General features: G+C 42.6%; 2 protein-coding genes across 2 annotated transcripts; one reads left to right on the forward strand and one right to left on the reverse strand.

The window, feature by feature from the left end:
• Nucleotides 1–188: 188 nt before the first annotated feature.
• On the reverse strand, nucleotides 189–9651 carry ehhadh (enoyl-CoA, hydratase/3-hydroxyacyl CoA dehydrogenase). The gene is made up of 7 exons (XM_061087987.1): nucleotides 9506–9651; nucleotides 8323–8426; nucleotides 7439–7608; nucleotides 6928–7039; nucleotides 6227–6331; nucleotides 2550–2891; nucleotides 189–2254 (listed from the first exon to the last, which is right to left on the reverse strand). The coding sequence occupies exons 1-7, from the start codon at nucleotides 9577–9579 to the stop codon at nucleotides 1002–1004; spliced, it is 2160 nt and encodes a 719-aa protein (XP_060943970.1). The 5' UTR covers nucleotides 9580–9651; the 3' UTR covers nucleotides 189–1001.
• Nucleotides 9652–10234: 583 nt separating this feature from the next.
• Nucleotides 10235–13628, forward strand: tmem41aa (transmembrane protein 41aa). The gene is made up of 5 exons (XM_061088419.1): nucleotides 10235–10469; nucleotides 11205–11355; nucleotides 11805–11966; nucleotides 12308–12446; nucleotides 12758–13628. The coding sequence occupies exons 1-5, from the start codon at nucleotides 10288–10290 to the stop codon at nucleotides 12976–12978; spliced, it is 855 nt and encodes a 284-aa protein (XP_060944402.1). The 5' UTR covers nucleotides 10235–10287; the 3' UTR covers nucleotides 12979–13628.
• The last annotated feature ends 518 nt before the right edge of the window (nucleotides 13629–14146 follow it).

The raw sequence follows: 14146 nt of genomic DNA on the forward strand, positions 1-14146 counted from the left end.
CACACACACTGGAACATCACTCTCCTCCAGAAATAAATGTTTCACCTATGAACTGAAAGAACAGGACTTAAAACGCAACGATTCCCTGCATCCGGGAGATCTGAACATTAATACAACTAAAGCCACACAGTGGGTAAAATCAATACAATAATATTGCACATAATGCACACATCCACCAAACTAACACATGAGTATATAGCATTTCTTTATTGAGGTATCAGATGATAGATATTATACATTACATGCATTACAGTTGACAGCTTAATATAGGACAATCAGTAAAAAATCATCACTTTGATATTATATTTATATAATGTTGTTATTCTGAATGTGATTCTTTCAAGAATTTACTATATCTGTTCAGATCACATCAGAGTTTAATCACATCATTGTATATTTTTTAATATAGTGTTGTTTTAAGAACTTGCACTTTTTGGTCAAAGCAACTCAAGAGCTCTTTGGTGTTTTACTGTGTTATAGTTTGTGTATATTTGCCTCTTTTGATTGACCTTAGGTATTAATAGAGTTGTATCGTATCTCATTGAATTACCAGTTTATTAGGTACATCTATTTTATTACATACACTTGTGCCCTCATACATTCGATCGTCAAACGTAAGTTAAGTTCTGTGGATCTGTTGAGGTGTTTTCATTTATCTGTTATCACTTTGGCAGTAGTTGCAGTGCGTAACTCTAACATTTTACAATCATGAGGCAGATAATACATTAGAAGCAAGAATACAAACAGTATATTGTGAGTTGAATGACAATCTCTGATAAGGCATTGACAGAAACAATAAGCTTTACAAACATTGGATTTCGATATGATGGTATAGGGATGTACAGATGACCAAAATGATTTGGTAAATCAGGGGAAGGTGTTAAAATGATTGATCACAAAAAGCAAAATGATATAGGAAATCCATAATAACCCCAATTTAGTTGAGCTCATAATGGTTTAAAATTAGTGTATTAGGATATTAAAGCTGAGACATATGTCATTTAAAGCTGACTGTGGACTTTCTTCACAACTTCCCTCCACTTGTGGACAGGTGGGCTGCCACTGGCCACCAGCCTCCTCAGCAGGTTGCAGGGCTGCAGGTAAGGCACGTCAGGGTGAGCCTCATGGTAGAACTCCAGCCTCGCCAAGACCTTCTCCAGCCCAACCATGCTGGCGTAGAACATGGGGCCTCCGTGGTGCCGGGGCCAGCCGTAGCCAAACACATAGATCACATCGATTTCTTCAGGTCCTGCAGCTATTCCGTCCTCCAGGATGCAGAAGCCCTCGTTGATCAGGCTGAAGAGGCAACGCTCCAGCACCTCCTGGTGGTCTATGCGGCGTGCCACCAGGCCGTGCTGGGCTCGGTACTCCTCCAGAAAGCTGTGAAGCCAAGGATCAGGGCTGGCGACCCGACCGCCCGGTTTGTCGTACTGATACCATCCCCTTCCTGTTTTCTGACCAAAGCGTCCCTGCTCACAGAGGAAATCTCCCAGGGGGCTGTACCGGCGGCCTTGTTGTATTCTAGCTTGTTGCCCTGACGCCCCAGAAGACTTCCCCAGCCCATCCGATTTCCTGACCCTCCAGCCCACGTCCAGCCCAGACAGGTCAGACATTCTGAACAAGCCCATGGGGAACCCAAAGTCCTCCAGTGCACCATCTACCAGCTCGGGCGTGGCTCCCTCTTCCAGCAGGAAGGAGGCTTGCTCACTGTAAGGCTTCAGCATGCGGTTCCCCACAAAGCCACGACAGTTTCCCACCGCCACACTGACTTTGCCCATTTTCTTTCCCAGCTGCATGGCAGTGGCCAGGGCTTGAGGAGAGGACTTGGATCCATACACCACCTCCAGCAGCTTCATGACATGGGCAGGGGCGAAGAAGTGCATCCCCACCACCAGCTCCGGGTTGCGTGTCTGAGAGGCCAGGTGGTCCACGTCCAGCCCAGAGGTGTTGGTGCACAGGAGAGTGCCTGGTTTACAAAGAGCAGACAGCTGCTGGAAGACTTTCTCCTTCAGAGCCATGTCTTCAAACACAGCCTCGATGACCAGGTCGGCGTCAGCCACAGCCTTGATGTCGTGGCTGTAACAGATCTTATCAAGTGCAGGGGCCACGCCACGTCTCTTGGCCCCTCGCTCTAACATGCCCGACATCTCCTGCTTGGCCGCCATCAGCTGCTTCTCCTGGGTCTCCACGGCGACCACAGACAACCCCGTCTGAGCCAGGGCCACCGCTATGCCTCTCCCCATGGTGCCAAGACCTAAGAGGACATGTTGAATACAGAAAAATGAACAATGGTCGACTTTAAATAGTTTTAGCCTGGCAGCATATAGGTTGTTTTTTCCAAAGCTTGCAATTTTAATGCACAAGCTGCTACATTCAGTCCTCCCTTCAGGGAAGAGAGAGTTCATCCATCTAAACTCAGCTGAACTGCGATATGGCCTTAGCATCCATAGGCAACATGAATTGGGATATGCCACACAGACAGCTTGATGAGTCTGTGTGCTTACCGACAGCTCAAACTACTGGAGCTCTAAAAGCACAAAAGCTCTTACCGATGACAGCTGCTTTGTGCACAGGCCCAGGCTTGCTGGTGTCCCAGCGGGCTCCACTGGGCATGCTCCACCTGGCGACTGCCCTCTGAGCGAAGAAGCTGTACTGCAGAGCGCGGGCCTGGCCGGAGCCGAAGAGAGTGGCCATCAGCTCCTGCTCCCGCTCCATGCCCTGGTCATAGGGCAGGGTGGCGGCCGCCCGGACCGCCTGGACACACGCAATCGGTGCTATGGCTCCGCGGGCGCTTTGTCGCACCTTCTTCATCACGCCCTCAAACAGAGCATCCATGTTGGGCGGGCGAGGACACGGTAAGCTGCTTATACGACGGCCATCCAGCGGTTTGTCTAAGAGGGAGACATGGAAGAAAAGAGGCTCCAGAGAAATTACTTTTGTATTTGTAGTTCGGTGACCTTTGCTGCCCATTCAAAGTTGAAAGCAACATTATTTTCATTTTCAAAGTGTTCTATTGGTACCATGTTTTTCTCACTCTATTTGTCAGTCAGCACTCAGACTGGGTATTATTACTGTTTCATGCACACTCATCCAGTCCATCACTAGTCGCCCCATGAGCAGAGTGGTTAAAAAGACTTTTTCCAAGATAAATGGTAGAACTCTTCCAGTGCACTGTCACCTTGAATAAAACCGATGGATAGGAAAAATAAAAAGCAACTACTTTGGCTTTGGGCAAAATAGTTGGTAAGTTTCCAACTCTGGAAGCAAAAAGGGGCCAAGAAATTGAAAACATTTTCTGATTTTCTAGGAGCAATTTTCCAGGTGAAATTACAAGAGACGATTTAATATTGGAGCCCGGAACCGTTACAGCACAGGATTTCCTGTCTACAGCGATTTAAGCCTGGGAACAAAAAGAGTGAAACCTTGTTAAAAGCATCTTAATTCTCATTCCTGTGCCGTCTGACATGATTACATGAGACAGTCGTCAGAGTCCTTCACAGCTCCACTGAATTACACTCTGCTGTAGGTTCGGGCCAGAAACTGGGTCACCATGGCAAAGCTTAAAGAGACAGCCGCTGCATCTGATTCACAGAGTCCACTTTTTGGGATCAAGGACAGTTTTGTCTGATACAATTGTTTGTATCAATATATAAAAGCTGAAGAATAAAAGGCCAAGGTCCTTTCAGGCCAGTGAAATGTACACTCTGTCCACAATGAAATGTCAATGTGTGTGCAATGTGAATCCAATGTACTTTCAGAGGGCATCATTGCAGCAGTTAATCTGTAAATGGTTGAGCTGTGGATTTGTTGTGCAGCGAGTGGGAAGCCTGGTTGTTCTGACAGATGTAGCGGGCAGATGTTGCAACTGCCGGGGTAAAAAAGTTAATCTGGTCACCAGCAAGACTGGAGTCTGTGCACGTGTGGATCATTTGTGTGTGTGTGTGTGTGTGTGTGTGTGTGTGTGTGTGTCTGTGCTTGAAACCTCATGTGTATAATAATCGGAAGAAGATTGACAGGTTAAGGTTCAAGCTTGGTTGGAGTAGTGGTAATGGTTACTGTTAGTATTCAAGGCATGAATATAAGTTAATACAATGTCCCTCTAAGTAATGCTTGGATTTGTTTGTGTGTACTTGTACTAACGTCCCTGTGAGGACCATTTCCTGTTCTTCTTGTATTAATATATACCTATGATCCAACACAGTAGAACAATGCTGATCGGCTCACCAGCTGTGCCGCTCCCCACATAGACGCTGACACTAGTGTGCACATGTAAACACACACTTCCTGTCCCCAGTCAACCCGCCTGCTAATCAACTCGAGACCGCCGCCGCATCCGTCGAAATCTTCACAGCTTTTAGTTCTATCTCCCCAAATCTCCCTTCTCACGTGCTGCTGGCTTTTCTGTCTCACTCATGTCTGAGCCTCAGCTTTACTAACAACGCTCACTCTCTCACCCACTCAAAGCCATCCTGGCAGTGCTTGTGTACAGGGGGGAAAAAAAGCATTTCTAAAAAGCACAAGACTACAATCATCTTTTGAGAGTGAGTGTAAAGTGGGTTTTCTTTTATTTCCATGCGCTCTTCGAGACTGGCTGTGGACATTTTAATAGTGAGATTGTTTGCTAAAGGCACAATATCGCGCTCAAACGTATTTCACATGAACTTTAATGTCTTGAAAATGAGCTGCTATTGCCAAGCATGTAATAGCATCTCCTCCTCATCTCATTCAGAATCAAAGGCTCTTGTACCATCAAGGCAGTGCTCAGGCTGTGCTGAACAGAATATGAAACATCCTTATGTGCTCACACAGAGTGAACACTGAGAGTCACACAGCAGAGTGGGCGGTTTCTGCACTGGCTCACAGCACCAGAGAGGATGAAACATTCTTGAACACTCTTTTTCTTTGGGAGACTTCGATGAGGAGATGCATACAACTCTCACGTCTGTAGGATGACGCTAAAGTCGGGTTAGCACACACTGGAAGCACATGGAACCAGATTCAGGTCAAGTTCAGACCTGGTATTAACATCCGTCCTGAGAGATCCCATCACAAGTGGACAGTGTAAATTCGTCTGTTCACACCCAGTGTTAAAATCCCTGAATGTTTCTCCTGTTCCCACTTGGGATCGGATCTCACTTCTTAAATCACTTCCAGGATCGCAGCTGCGGCCACATGGCGGAACGTGGTGGCAGCTGATCATGGATTATGATTACAGCTATTACAAGGATTAGATATATACACTGCTCCTGCCCACATGTTGCAGTATTACTGGCAATACTGCTTTCATCATAACTGTCATGGCTGCTCTGCCTTCCATGCCTCCCCCCCCCCAACTCCTCTCATCTCTGTCAGACATTTTCTCTTTGCATAAATGTTTTAAACATTGATGCACCTTTCCATTTATGTTGAGATTTTCCCTGAGGTTTCTGTGTTTTTTCCCGTGTTAAAGGGTATTTTGTACGTTTTTCTTAACTCTAGTCGCCGGCCAAGAACAGAGGATGTTTGCACCTTGTTTAATCCTATGAGGCAAATTGAGAATATGGGCTGTACAAACAGTTTTTACCCAGTGTGAGTTTACAGATATCATCTCATCTAACTCTGAGCAAAGAGGCGAATAACCATATTTAGGCCCCTTCTTTAAGACAGTAAAATGATCTTGGCTGCTGTTCTGAAGAATAAGCATATTAATGTGTCCTGCCAGTGTTATCAACATGTAAAGATCTGAACGGGTTTTCCCTCAACACAGACTGAATTCAGAAGTCGCTCCTTGTAAACTGCAGGGACGTGGCACACTTCACCGACCCATCGAGTAAAGCAGAGAGCTAATGAGTCTGATTCAAGATCGCAGGGCAAGCCTCGTGTTCATAAATGGCTGGTGACAGCTATTTATTAATATTCTAGGAAAGTTTGTCCCTTTTCGCCCTTCTGAATAATACAGCAAAAGCGGTGAAGACATCAGAGCACATCTGACAGAGCCATGAAACATTTATGACTTCTGTGTTGGAGGATCTGCCTGCCACGTTCTTTCGGCTTCCTTTGACTTTCCACAGCCTCCATGTCGACGCTTCTTCACGCTCGACTCGTCCCAAAATAAGTGCTCTGGGAGGAATCTCTGTTCCTTTGACTGAGTTAATCTTTAAACCAGTGAAGAGTGAGTAGATTTTACACCAGAAGTTACTTCTGTTTAAAGGTTTTTTTTCGGGGGAGGGGGGGGTTTCGCTCTCACCTGCCACACTCAGAGCAAACTTCACTGCTACGTCCACGGTGCTGTGAGCAGTAACCTGATCCACTACTCCGAGTTTCAGGGCCTCAGCAGCAGTGATATGGCGGCCTGTGGGAATCAAGAAGGACGAGGGTGTGTATGAGCGTCATGTGACATTTTAACATTATTAGATTAACATTAATAACAGAGCATCCGGTGCCCTTTTGATTAAGACATAAACCGTATCACTGCCACATCCCCTCATTATAGCCTTAATCAGAAACAACAAAAAACTGTTGAAAGGAAGAAAAAGATGAATAGACACAGTTTTACTTTAGTGATGTTTCGAGAAACCTTCCAGTTAAAGACACAATAGGTTTCATAGGCAGTGATGATAGTGAAAGTGAACACATACTGACACCTGCTGGTCATCAGAGTTACTGCTCTAAAGCGCCTGTACTCATGTGTTATCAACACACCTCTGCCAAAACAATGTTGTGAACTGACTCTTATTGCTATGATATTTGGGAATTTGAACCACAATTAAAATACAGAAAAACGTGGATTGACAAACAGCACTGTATGAAAAACAGAAGCTTGTCCATAGGGTTTTTTTGTACATATTTACTAATGCAAACCTTTACTTAGTTTAACAATGTTAAAACTGTCCACACTCGCGAGAATAACTCCACAAAAGTGAGACAAGGTTAAACTCTCTTAGCTACCTGTGGTGATGAGGTCTAAGGCAGCTGGGACCCCGATGAGCCTCGGGAGACGCTGGGACCCCCCTGCAGCTGGGAGCAGACCCAGTGTCACCTCTGGAAGCCCAAGTTTGGCCTGAAAGGACACAAAGGTTGAGTCTGGGTGAGATTCTCAGAAAGCCTCTTGAATGTAAAGGCCTTACAGTGATTGTTTCATAGCTTAGAAGGTTATACAAATCTTATTTATAAAAAATTACAGTCTTTCTATGGTACTGGATATTAGGAAGGAATTACATTTCCTTTTTAATTACCTGGTCAAACAAGAATGACCCGGCATACTTTTTATGACTCCAGAAGCAATTCAACAACAATTCACTTACAAGTCATCCTGTAACATGGACGTCAACACAATCTGTCAGAACCTAGTGCAGCTCAACAATGACATTTTAGAGACACAAAGAAAGTGAGAGAGAGAGAGAAAGAAAAAGAGAGACAGAGACACACAATCGAGACACACAAAGAGATCTGAACTAACTTTGGAGTGTGCGATTCGATAATGGCAGCCGAGTGCCAGCTCAAGGCCTCCTCCGAAAGCGCTCCCCTCTATGGCCGCCACCACCGGTTTTTGTGCGTCCTCGATGGCGTGGATCATCGGCACAAGAGGAGGTCCAGTAATGTTCGTCCCAAACTCCTTGATGTCGGCTCCTGTTGTGCAAATAAAATCATACAGTTATCAGTGGTATGATTCATCTGGTTCCACATCCTCCTGGTTATCGTCTTTACACAACATACCCAGTTAGAATCACAAACTACTGATAAGAAGCATTTACTAAACAATCTGTGAATAATTTGATTATTTTTCCTTCAAGATTCCATTAGTTTCAGCTTCTCAAGTGTGAACATTTTCTTTAAGATAGATATTGTTTAGGTATACATATAAATATATATAACTTATATCTTATGAAAAGATGAATTCCTAAAATGTTCTAAACTGTTTTCATTCTCTTAATTATGTTAAAGTTTGGTATATAACAATTGAAACAGTACCGTAAAACTTGAAATTGGGCACAAAAAATAACAATGTACTTTAAATGTACAAGATATTGTCATTCAAGATAAATCAGATTTGACCTGGTATGGTATTCCCTGTTTTTATTTCCAATGAAGGCTATTTAGGTTCAGTTGTCCTTGTTCCTTTGTTGAGTAACAGGACTCAATGACACATTAAGAGAATCAGTGAAGGGAAGACATAACATTGTTTGCAACCAGAATATCATGGAGTGATTAAAAAAAAAAAAAAAGAATCGTGTTGCTACCGCCATTGATATACAAGTTTTCTTCTGGAAATGACAAGATATGTGGCATAACTGTGACATTACAAGAGATAATGAAGAAAGAAAAAAGAAAAAACATTCATACCCCCACAGAAGATTCCATTCTGGCCACAGACAACCACCGACTTCACCTCTGGGTCACTGAGGGCTCTCTTCACCGTGTCAACGATGGCCTGTCTTACCGCCGCACTGTATTTAATAAGACCGTATTAGTAATATGAAGTTGAGACAAAAAAGCGACACTATGTAACTTTTACTCATTAACGGTGCAGTCTACAATCACACACTTATTATTTTGGGCTCTTCGTTTGTATGATGAAGTCATTTTCATGTAGACAAAAAAAAAAGTCTATACTGTAGTCCCACTGAACTAAAACACAACTTTACCCATGTTCCACTGCTTCCTGAACCAGAAGAGCTGCAGCTGTAACGAATACACCAAACTCTGCAAATCATTCTTACTATTTTAAAAGTTGTATTGCTGAGCATTAGAGATAAACATTGGTTAATGTCTTGTGCAAGGTTTAACGTTTTTCGCTGTCCAATAGGCTGAGTCTGAGATGCCCTCAGATAAACCTTATTCAGGTGAGAGGTTAAACAAGTATTCAGATTCTGACTCAGCAGTAAACTTAGTGTTAAGGAAATTCTGACTGTCCTATCCATGCAACATTACTGTATATGCACCTATATATTAGTATAAATGTATATTACATTATATCTGTAGAGACTTGGGGGTGTAAATTGCTCATGTTACTCTGTTTGCGTTTGTATATTGTTGCACTTTCTGGTCTCCTTGATGCATTAAGTTGATATTAAAATCTTCTGGATAAGACATCAGCTGCTGCCTGAGTTCTCCTTTCACCAGCTTCCAGAAAACTTCCATAACACATAGTAGCAAAAATATTTTATTACAAGTTAAAGTCCTGCATTCAAACTTAGTATACTCAGCAGGATGTAGTTCAAATGTAAGTATTTGTTTTGGGGAAGGAAAAGCCAAGGTCAGATTAACTATCAACAAACCACCATGTTTTAAAAGGACATGTCAGATTGTGTTAATATAGTCTTGATCTGAAAAGTAACTGTAGCTGTCAGATAGATGTCAAATGTATTGTAGAATTAAAAAGTAGCAAAACAGCCAAATACTCAAATAAAGTTATCTATTTGACTATAATAGTGTTTTTATCTTGAGCTGACACAATCAGGTTACTCTCTTCAGTGTCTCTGAGATCAATAACTCAGTAACTTGTTGTTGTGGTCCCTCCTCTCACCTGAGCGCGTTGACAGGCGGACTCTGCAGAGTGATCAGACCCACGGACCCGGACACACGAGTGAGCTGAGCCATGCTGTCCACTGACCTGTGTGGACTGCTCACTTCTGTCTGCTGTGCAGGTTGAACTTTGAAACTTCTCCTGCACACATGCCACACATCACAGAGTAACACAAAGTCCTCCTCGTCTGCTGAGCTTCCGCGTCAAACGACTCACTACCGCCCCCAGGTGGCCCGGAGCCAAAGTAACAATCTGAATTTTACGACAAAGTAACAGAGGGAAGAAGCATTTGGAGATTTTCTAGAAAATAAACTTAAATTTCCTCTACAATAAAGTCAAGTTAACACGTAAGAAAAAGTTTGAATCATAATTTTATTGTATTTATAATATAAATAGAAATATAGTCTTAATTTTACCAGAGTAAAGACGTCATTCTTTGTAAAGTAATTAAGTTATAATTTTACGAGAAAAAACTCGTAAAATTCTTTTTCCATTATGACATTTATATTATATATATAGTTTGACATTCTTGATATTAAATCATGATTTATTCTCCTAATTTCGTTTAAAAACAAATTAATAAAATACGACTTTATTCCCCTGATACCACAACATTATTCCAGAAATCACAACATTATTTTTCTTCCATATGGCTCTAATACTACCTCATAGCAAAGATATTAAAATATTTCCGTTCATACAGGATGTGACGTCAATGCAGCGGTGGTCCTCTCTCGCTGACAGCCGAAAGCTGTGTGTGTGTGTCTGCTGCTGGTTGAACTATGCGCTCACTGGTGGGACTGGTCGCTGTGGTCGCTGCAGCCACGTGTTACCTGTACTGTTTGTCCCTGTCGCTGCCCCCGGGACCCCGCCGAGTCTCCGCCCAGGGACAGACTGGAGACCAGGGACAGGAACAGCATGGGGACCCGGGACAGAGCCCGGACAGCGCCGGGGAAGTCAGCAGGTGAGCTGGGTTAGCTGGTAGAAGATAAGAATGCCTACATGTTCTGTGTCTCTAGCTGCTCTGTTTAGAGTTGTGTATACAATTATATAAAATCATCACAATCTCTCGCTAGCTAATGTTAGCATGTTATCAGGGGCTTATACTCAATTACATGATGCATTTCCAAACCTCTTCCCCTTATCTTAACCATCACAACTACATGCTTAAACCCAAAGCCTTATCCTTATCTTAACTCTAACCTTTACCTTTAAATAACCACGTCTCAATCCTAACAGCCCTTTGACAACATGAGGAGTAAAATGCAGATATTAGTGCAAACACAATCAGAAGCATAAGTTATAGTAATGGGTAAACTTTATGCTGTTCCATTTATTCTATATCAATGTTTTGATTGTGTGTTGTTTAGCAGTAAGGGACAAGTTGATCGATTATATAGGATTCCTCGACTTTTCTTTCTTGTCAGCAGCAAAAGAAAAACAATCTAAAGCTGATTAAGACTCTAAATTGAGAAACTTGTTAGACGACATGACTTTGTTCCCATTAAATGCTTATTGTTGCAAGTGTTTTGCTCTTTGTCAATGAATCAATATTGAGCATCCTTTAATTTACATTGCATTTGCAAAAGCTGACTGTTTATAGTAATACATGATTGAATGATACAGCATTTGTTGGCACATACACTTTAGTGAGTGAATGGAGGATTGCCACAAACGTCAGTGCTGGATGTTCCCACAGGTTGAAGTTCCCTGCTGACCTGGACGAGCTGAGGGAACTGGCCGAGCTGCTGCAGTTCTACAAGACCAAGCACACTGGATATGTCCTGCTTCTCTTTTGTAGTGCTTATCTGTACAAGCAGTCATTTGCCATCCCTGGATCCTCGTTCCTGGTGAGTTCATTCTCAATGTACTGTAGCAGGATGAGAACAATATTGAATATATATAATCTTCCATGCTTGGTATTTATAAATAAAGTAGGCTTACACTAAAGGAAAAGGTAGAAGGCACTTGACCTGCATTTTAGCTTTCTTCTTTAAGGAGACACCATAGAGGATAAAATTAATATTATAATATTAATCTAGTACAAACATCAAAGGGAAGTCATTTTTACTTTTGCATGGCAGCCGTACTGGACTGATAGACTGCTCACTATTGTTTCTGCACAACTGAGTGTGCAGCACATAAAAAAAACCCAAGACCACAGACCACAGGCAGATTAAAGCGACTCTCACCCAGTGTCTTCCACTTTAAACCAATATGAGATCACAAAGTGTGTTAGAGCTTATCTTTACAAGTACACTGATGATGTCCTTTTGTATCCGCTTGTGTCTTTGTGCAGAATATTCTTGCAGGAGCAATATTTGGACCATATGAAGGACTGCTGCTTGCCTGTGTGCTCACCACTGTGGGCTCCACCATGTGCTACCTCCTGTCACAGGCCTTTGGAAAAACCTACATCGTGAACTTCTTCCCTGATAAGGTCTCCATGCTGCAGGGGAAGGTACGTCTGCGACAACATTGAAACATCTGTTAATTCAAACTAGGCCTGGAAACCAGACCAACGAGTGAGCTCATGTTTACTCACTCCTACAGCGAGTCGGTGCCTCTCTTTATCAGATAGATTTTCGTCCAATCTTAAACAGGTTGGACTGGTCATGATCATTAAACTAAAAGGGGGCATGCTTGATCGATGGTTAACGAAGGAAAACCAAGATGGCTTCTCCTGATGTGGACAGATCTATCCCTAAATACTTTGATATGACATCAACAACCAAAGGAGAAGTGCAGAAATACGGGTCTACTGTCCCTTCATAGTTCGTTAACATGTGATGTCTCTCCCAGGTGAAGGAGAACAAGGACTGTCTGTTCTTCTTCCTGCTCTTCCTAAGATTCTTTCCCATGACACCCAACTGGTTCCTGAACATGTCTTCCCCGATTGTAAACATCCCCATCACCTTCTTTGTCGGCTCGGTCTTCATTGGTAAGCTCACATGGAACTGTCATTAAATGACACTTTCCACATTCTTAAGTCACACATGTCATGTATTCATAAATCAGAATGATAGTTTTTTTAGCTGTTAACTGTTTAAAACACATAAGGGCTGATTGTTGGATGCCTGTTATAGACGACAAATGCAAATACAACCAAACACAAACTCTTTCTAGCAGAGTTTTAAGATCTTTTTCATTCATACCACAAACGGTCAGTCAGGAGTGCATCAATTCAAACAAGAAATTCAATTTGTTTCATCTCATGTCTCACTCCAGTTTCTTGTTGATCTTCTCACACAGGGCTCCTGCCGTACAACTTCATCTGCGTTCAGACTGGCGCCATGCTGTCCGAGTTATCGTCCCTGGACGACTTGTTCTCCTGGGGCCGACTGCTGCAGCTGCTCGCCATCGCCTGCATGGCCTTGCTGCCCAGCGCCCTCATCCGCCGCGTCAGTCAGAAACGTCTCAAACCGGACGTCCGGTCACAGAACGGACTCGCGACAGAGAAAAAGGTCCAGTGATTTGTTCCGGTCATAGGTGTGTTCCTTGGTGTTTTGGTACACTTCCCTCAAGAGTAATTGCATCAAAAAGGGAAACACAGCCTCTTTCATGTGGACTGTTTTAATTCTTTGGAGCCATGTGGACATGGAAAAGGTATTTCTGCTTTAAGACAATGACGAGACTGTCACAGTGCAATTTAAATGGGTGTTTCTTTACCACAGCTGCTGGAGAAGTTGTTAATACAGTTTGTGGATATGGAAGATATATGAATGTATTATAATCACATGACGAAAGGTTGCACTCTTGTTATAATGTGAGTAGGACTTCAGTGGAAACAGCTCGTGTTCAAAGTGCCTGACATGCAGTTAATAATGATTCAAACTTCTACCTCCAGGATGAACATTTTAAAGGCCTACTCATGTTTGTGATTGTTCATATGATTGTTTTGTTGGGTTTGTGTAAATTATTAAATTTGTAACTTAAAGACTGCTTGTATTGCAGTATATACATCACAACTTGAAGTTGTACTTTACAAACGATACGATTTGATGACATTTTTTAACTATTTTTCATCTCTGAACTGAAAATTTTGTCATTTAAGGACCAGTATTTGGCCTTAAAGAACGGTGATAATGAGTCGCAATTGAATTAAAAAAAAATTGTGACCAATTGTTCAGCCTTGATTTAATGTCTTGATTTCAATAGCCTGGATTTTCATTTGATTGTGCTATTCATTAATGCATTGTGGGTTTTCAACACAAACCTGGTCCTGCTGCATCCAGTGTTATTTTACAGTCGAACTGGACAAACTAAACAACATTGGAGTTTCAATGACAATTGAAGGCTGCCAAAGGTTCACTCATATTTGGAAGGGGCGGGCGAGTGAGGTATTCAGCTGCAACATGCAACTTCACCACTAGATGTCACTAAATTCTACCATGTTTTACAAGTTTGGTTTCACCCAGATAAAACTAGTTTTCTTCTCCCAGGAACAAATTCTTCTCCGCCACTACCTAACCGCTGTAGCGCTGTACGGCAACTGGCAAGTTCTGTTTTTAAAGTGGCAAAGAATATGTGATTATCAGTAGTGTAGCATTAGCCAGAGCTAGCCAAAATGTCAGCAATTTGGCAACATTTCAGGCTGGAAAGTACAGATTCAAGCATTTGAAGAGCCATCATATGAAAGCA

Source organism: Limanda limanda, chromosome 16 (genome assembly GCF_963576545.1).
Source record: "Limanda limanda chromosome 16, fLimLim1.1, whole genome shotgun sequence".
NCBI classification, from domain to species: Eukaryota; Metazoa; Chordata; class Actinopteri; order Pleuronectiformes; family Pleuronectidae; genus Limanda; species Limanda limanda.

What these genes read in the sequence shown, in the direction of transcription:
- ehhadh (XM_061087987.1), bottom strand. Translation starts at nt 9,579, where the DNA reads ATGGCTCAGCTCACTCGTGTGTCCGGGTCCGTGGGTCTGATCACTCTG. An exon ending in GAATGGAATCTTCTGTGGGG is followed by an intron (nt 7,609 to 8,322) that starts GTATGAATGTTT and finishes TTTGCACAACAG; the next exon opens with GAGCCGACATCAAGGAGTTT. An exon ending in CTTAGACCTCATCACCACAG is followed by an intron (nt 6,332 to 6,927) that starts GTAGCTAAGAGA and finishes TGATTCCCACAG; the next exon opens with GCCGCCATATCACTGCTGCT.
- tmem41aa (XM_061088419.1), top strand. Translation starts at nt 10,288, where the DNA reads ATGCGCTCACTGGTGGGACTGGTCGCTGTGGTCGCTGCAGCCACGTGT. An exon ending in AGCGCCGGGGAAGTCAGCAG is followed by an intron (nt 10,470 to 11,204) that starts GTGAGCTGGGTT and finishes ATGTTCCCACAG; the next exon opens with GTTGAAGTTCCCTGCTGACC. An exon ending in TCCCTGGATCCTCGTTCCTG is followed by an intron (nt 11,356 to 11,804) that starts GTGAGTTCATTC and finishes GTCTTTGTGCAG; the next exon opens with AATATTCTTGCAGGAGCAAT.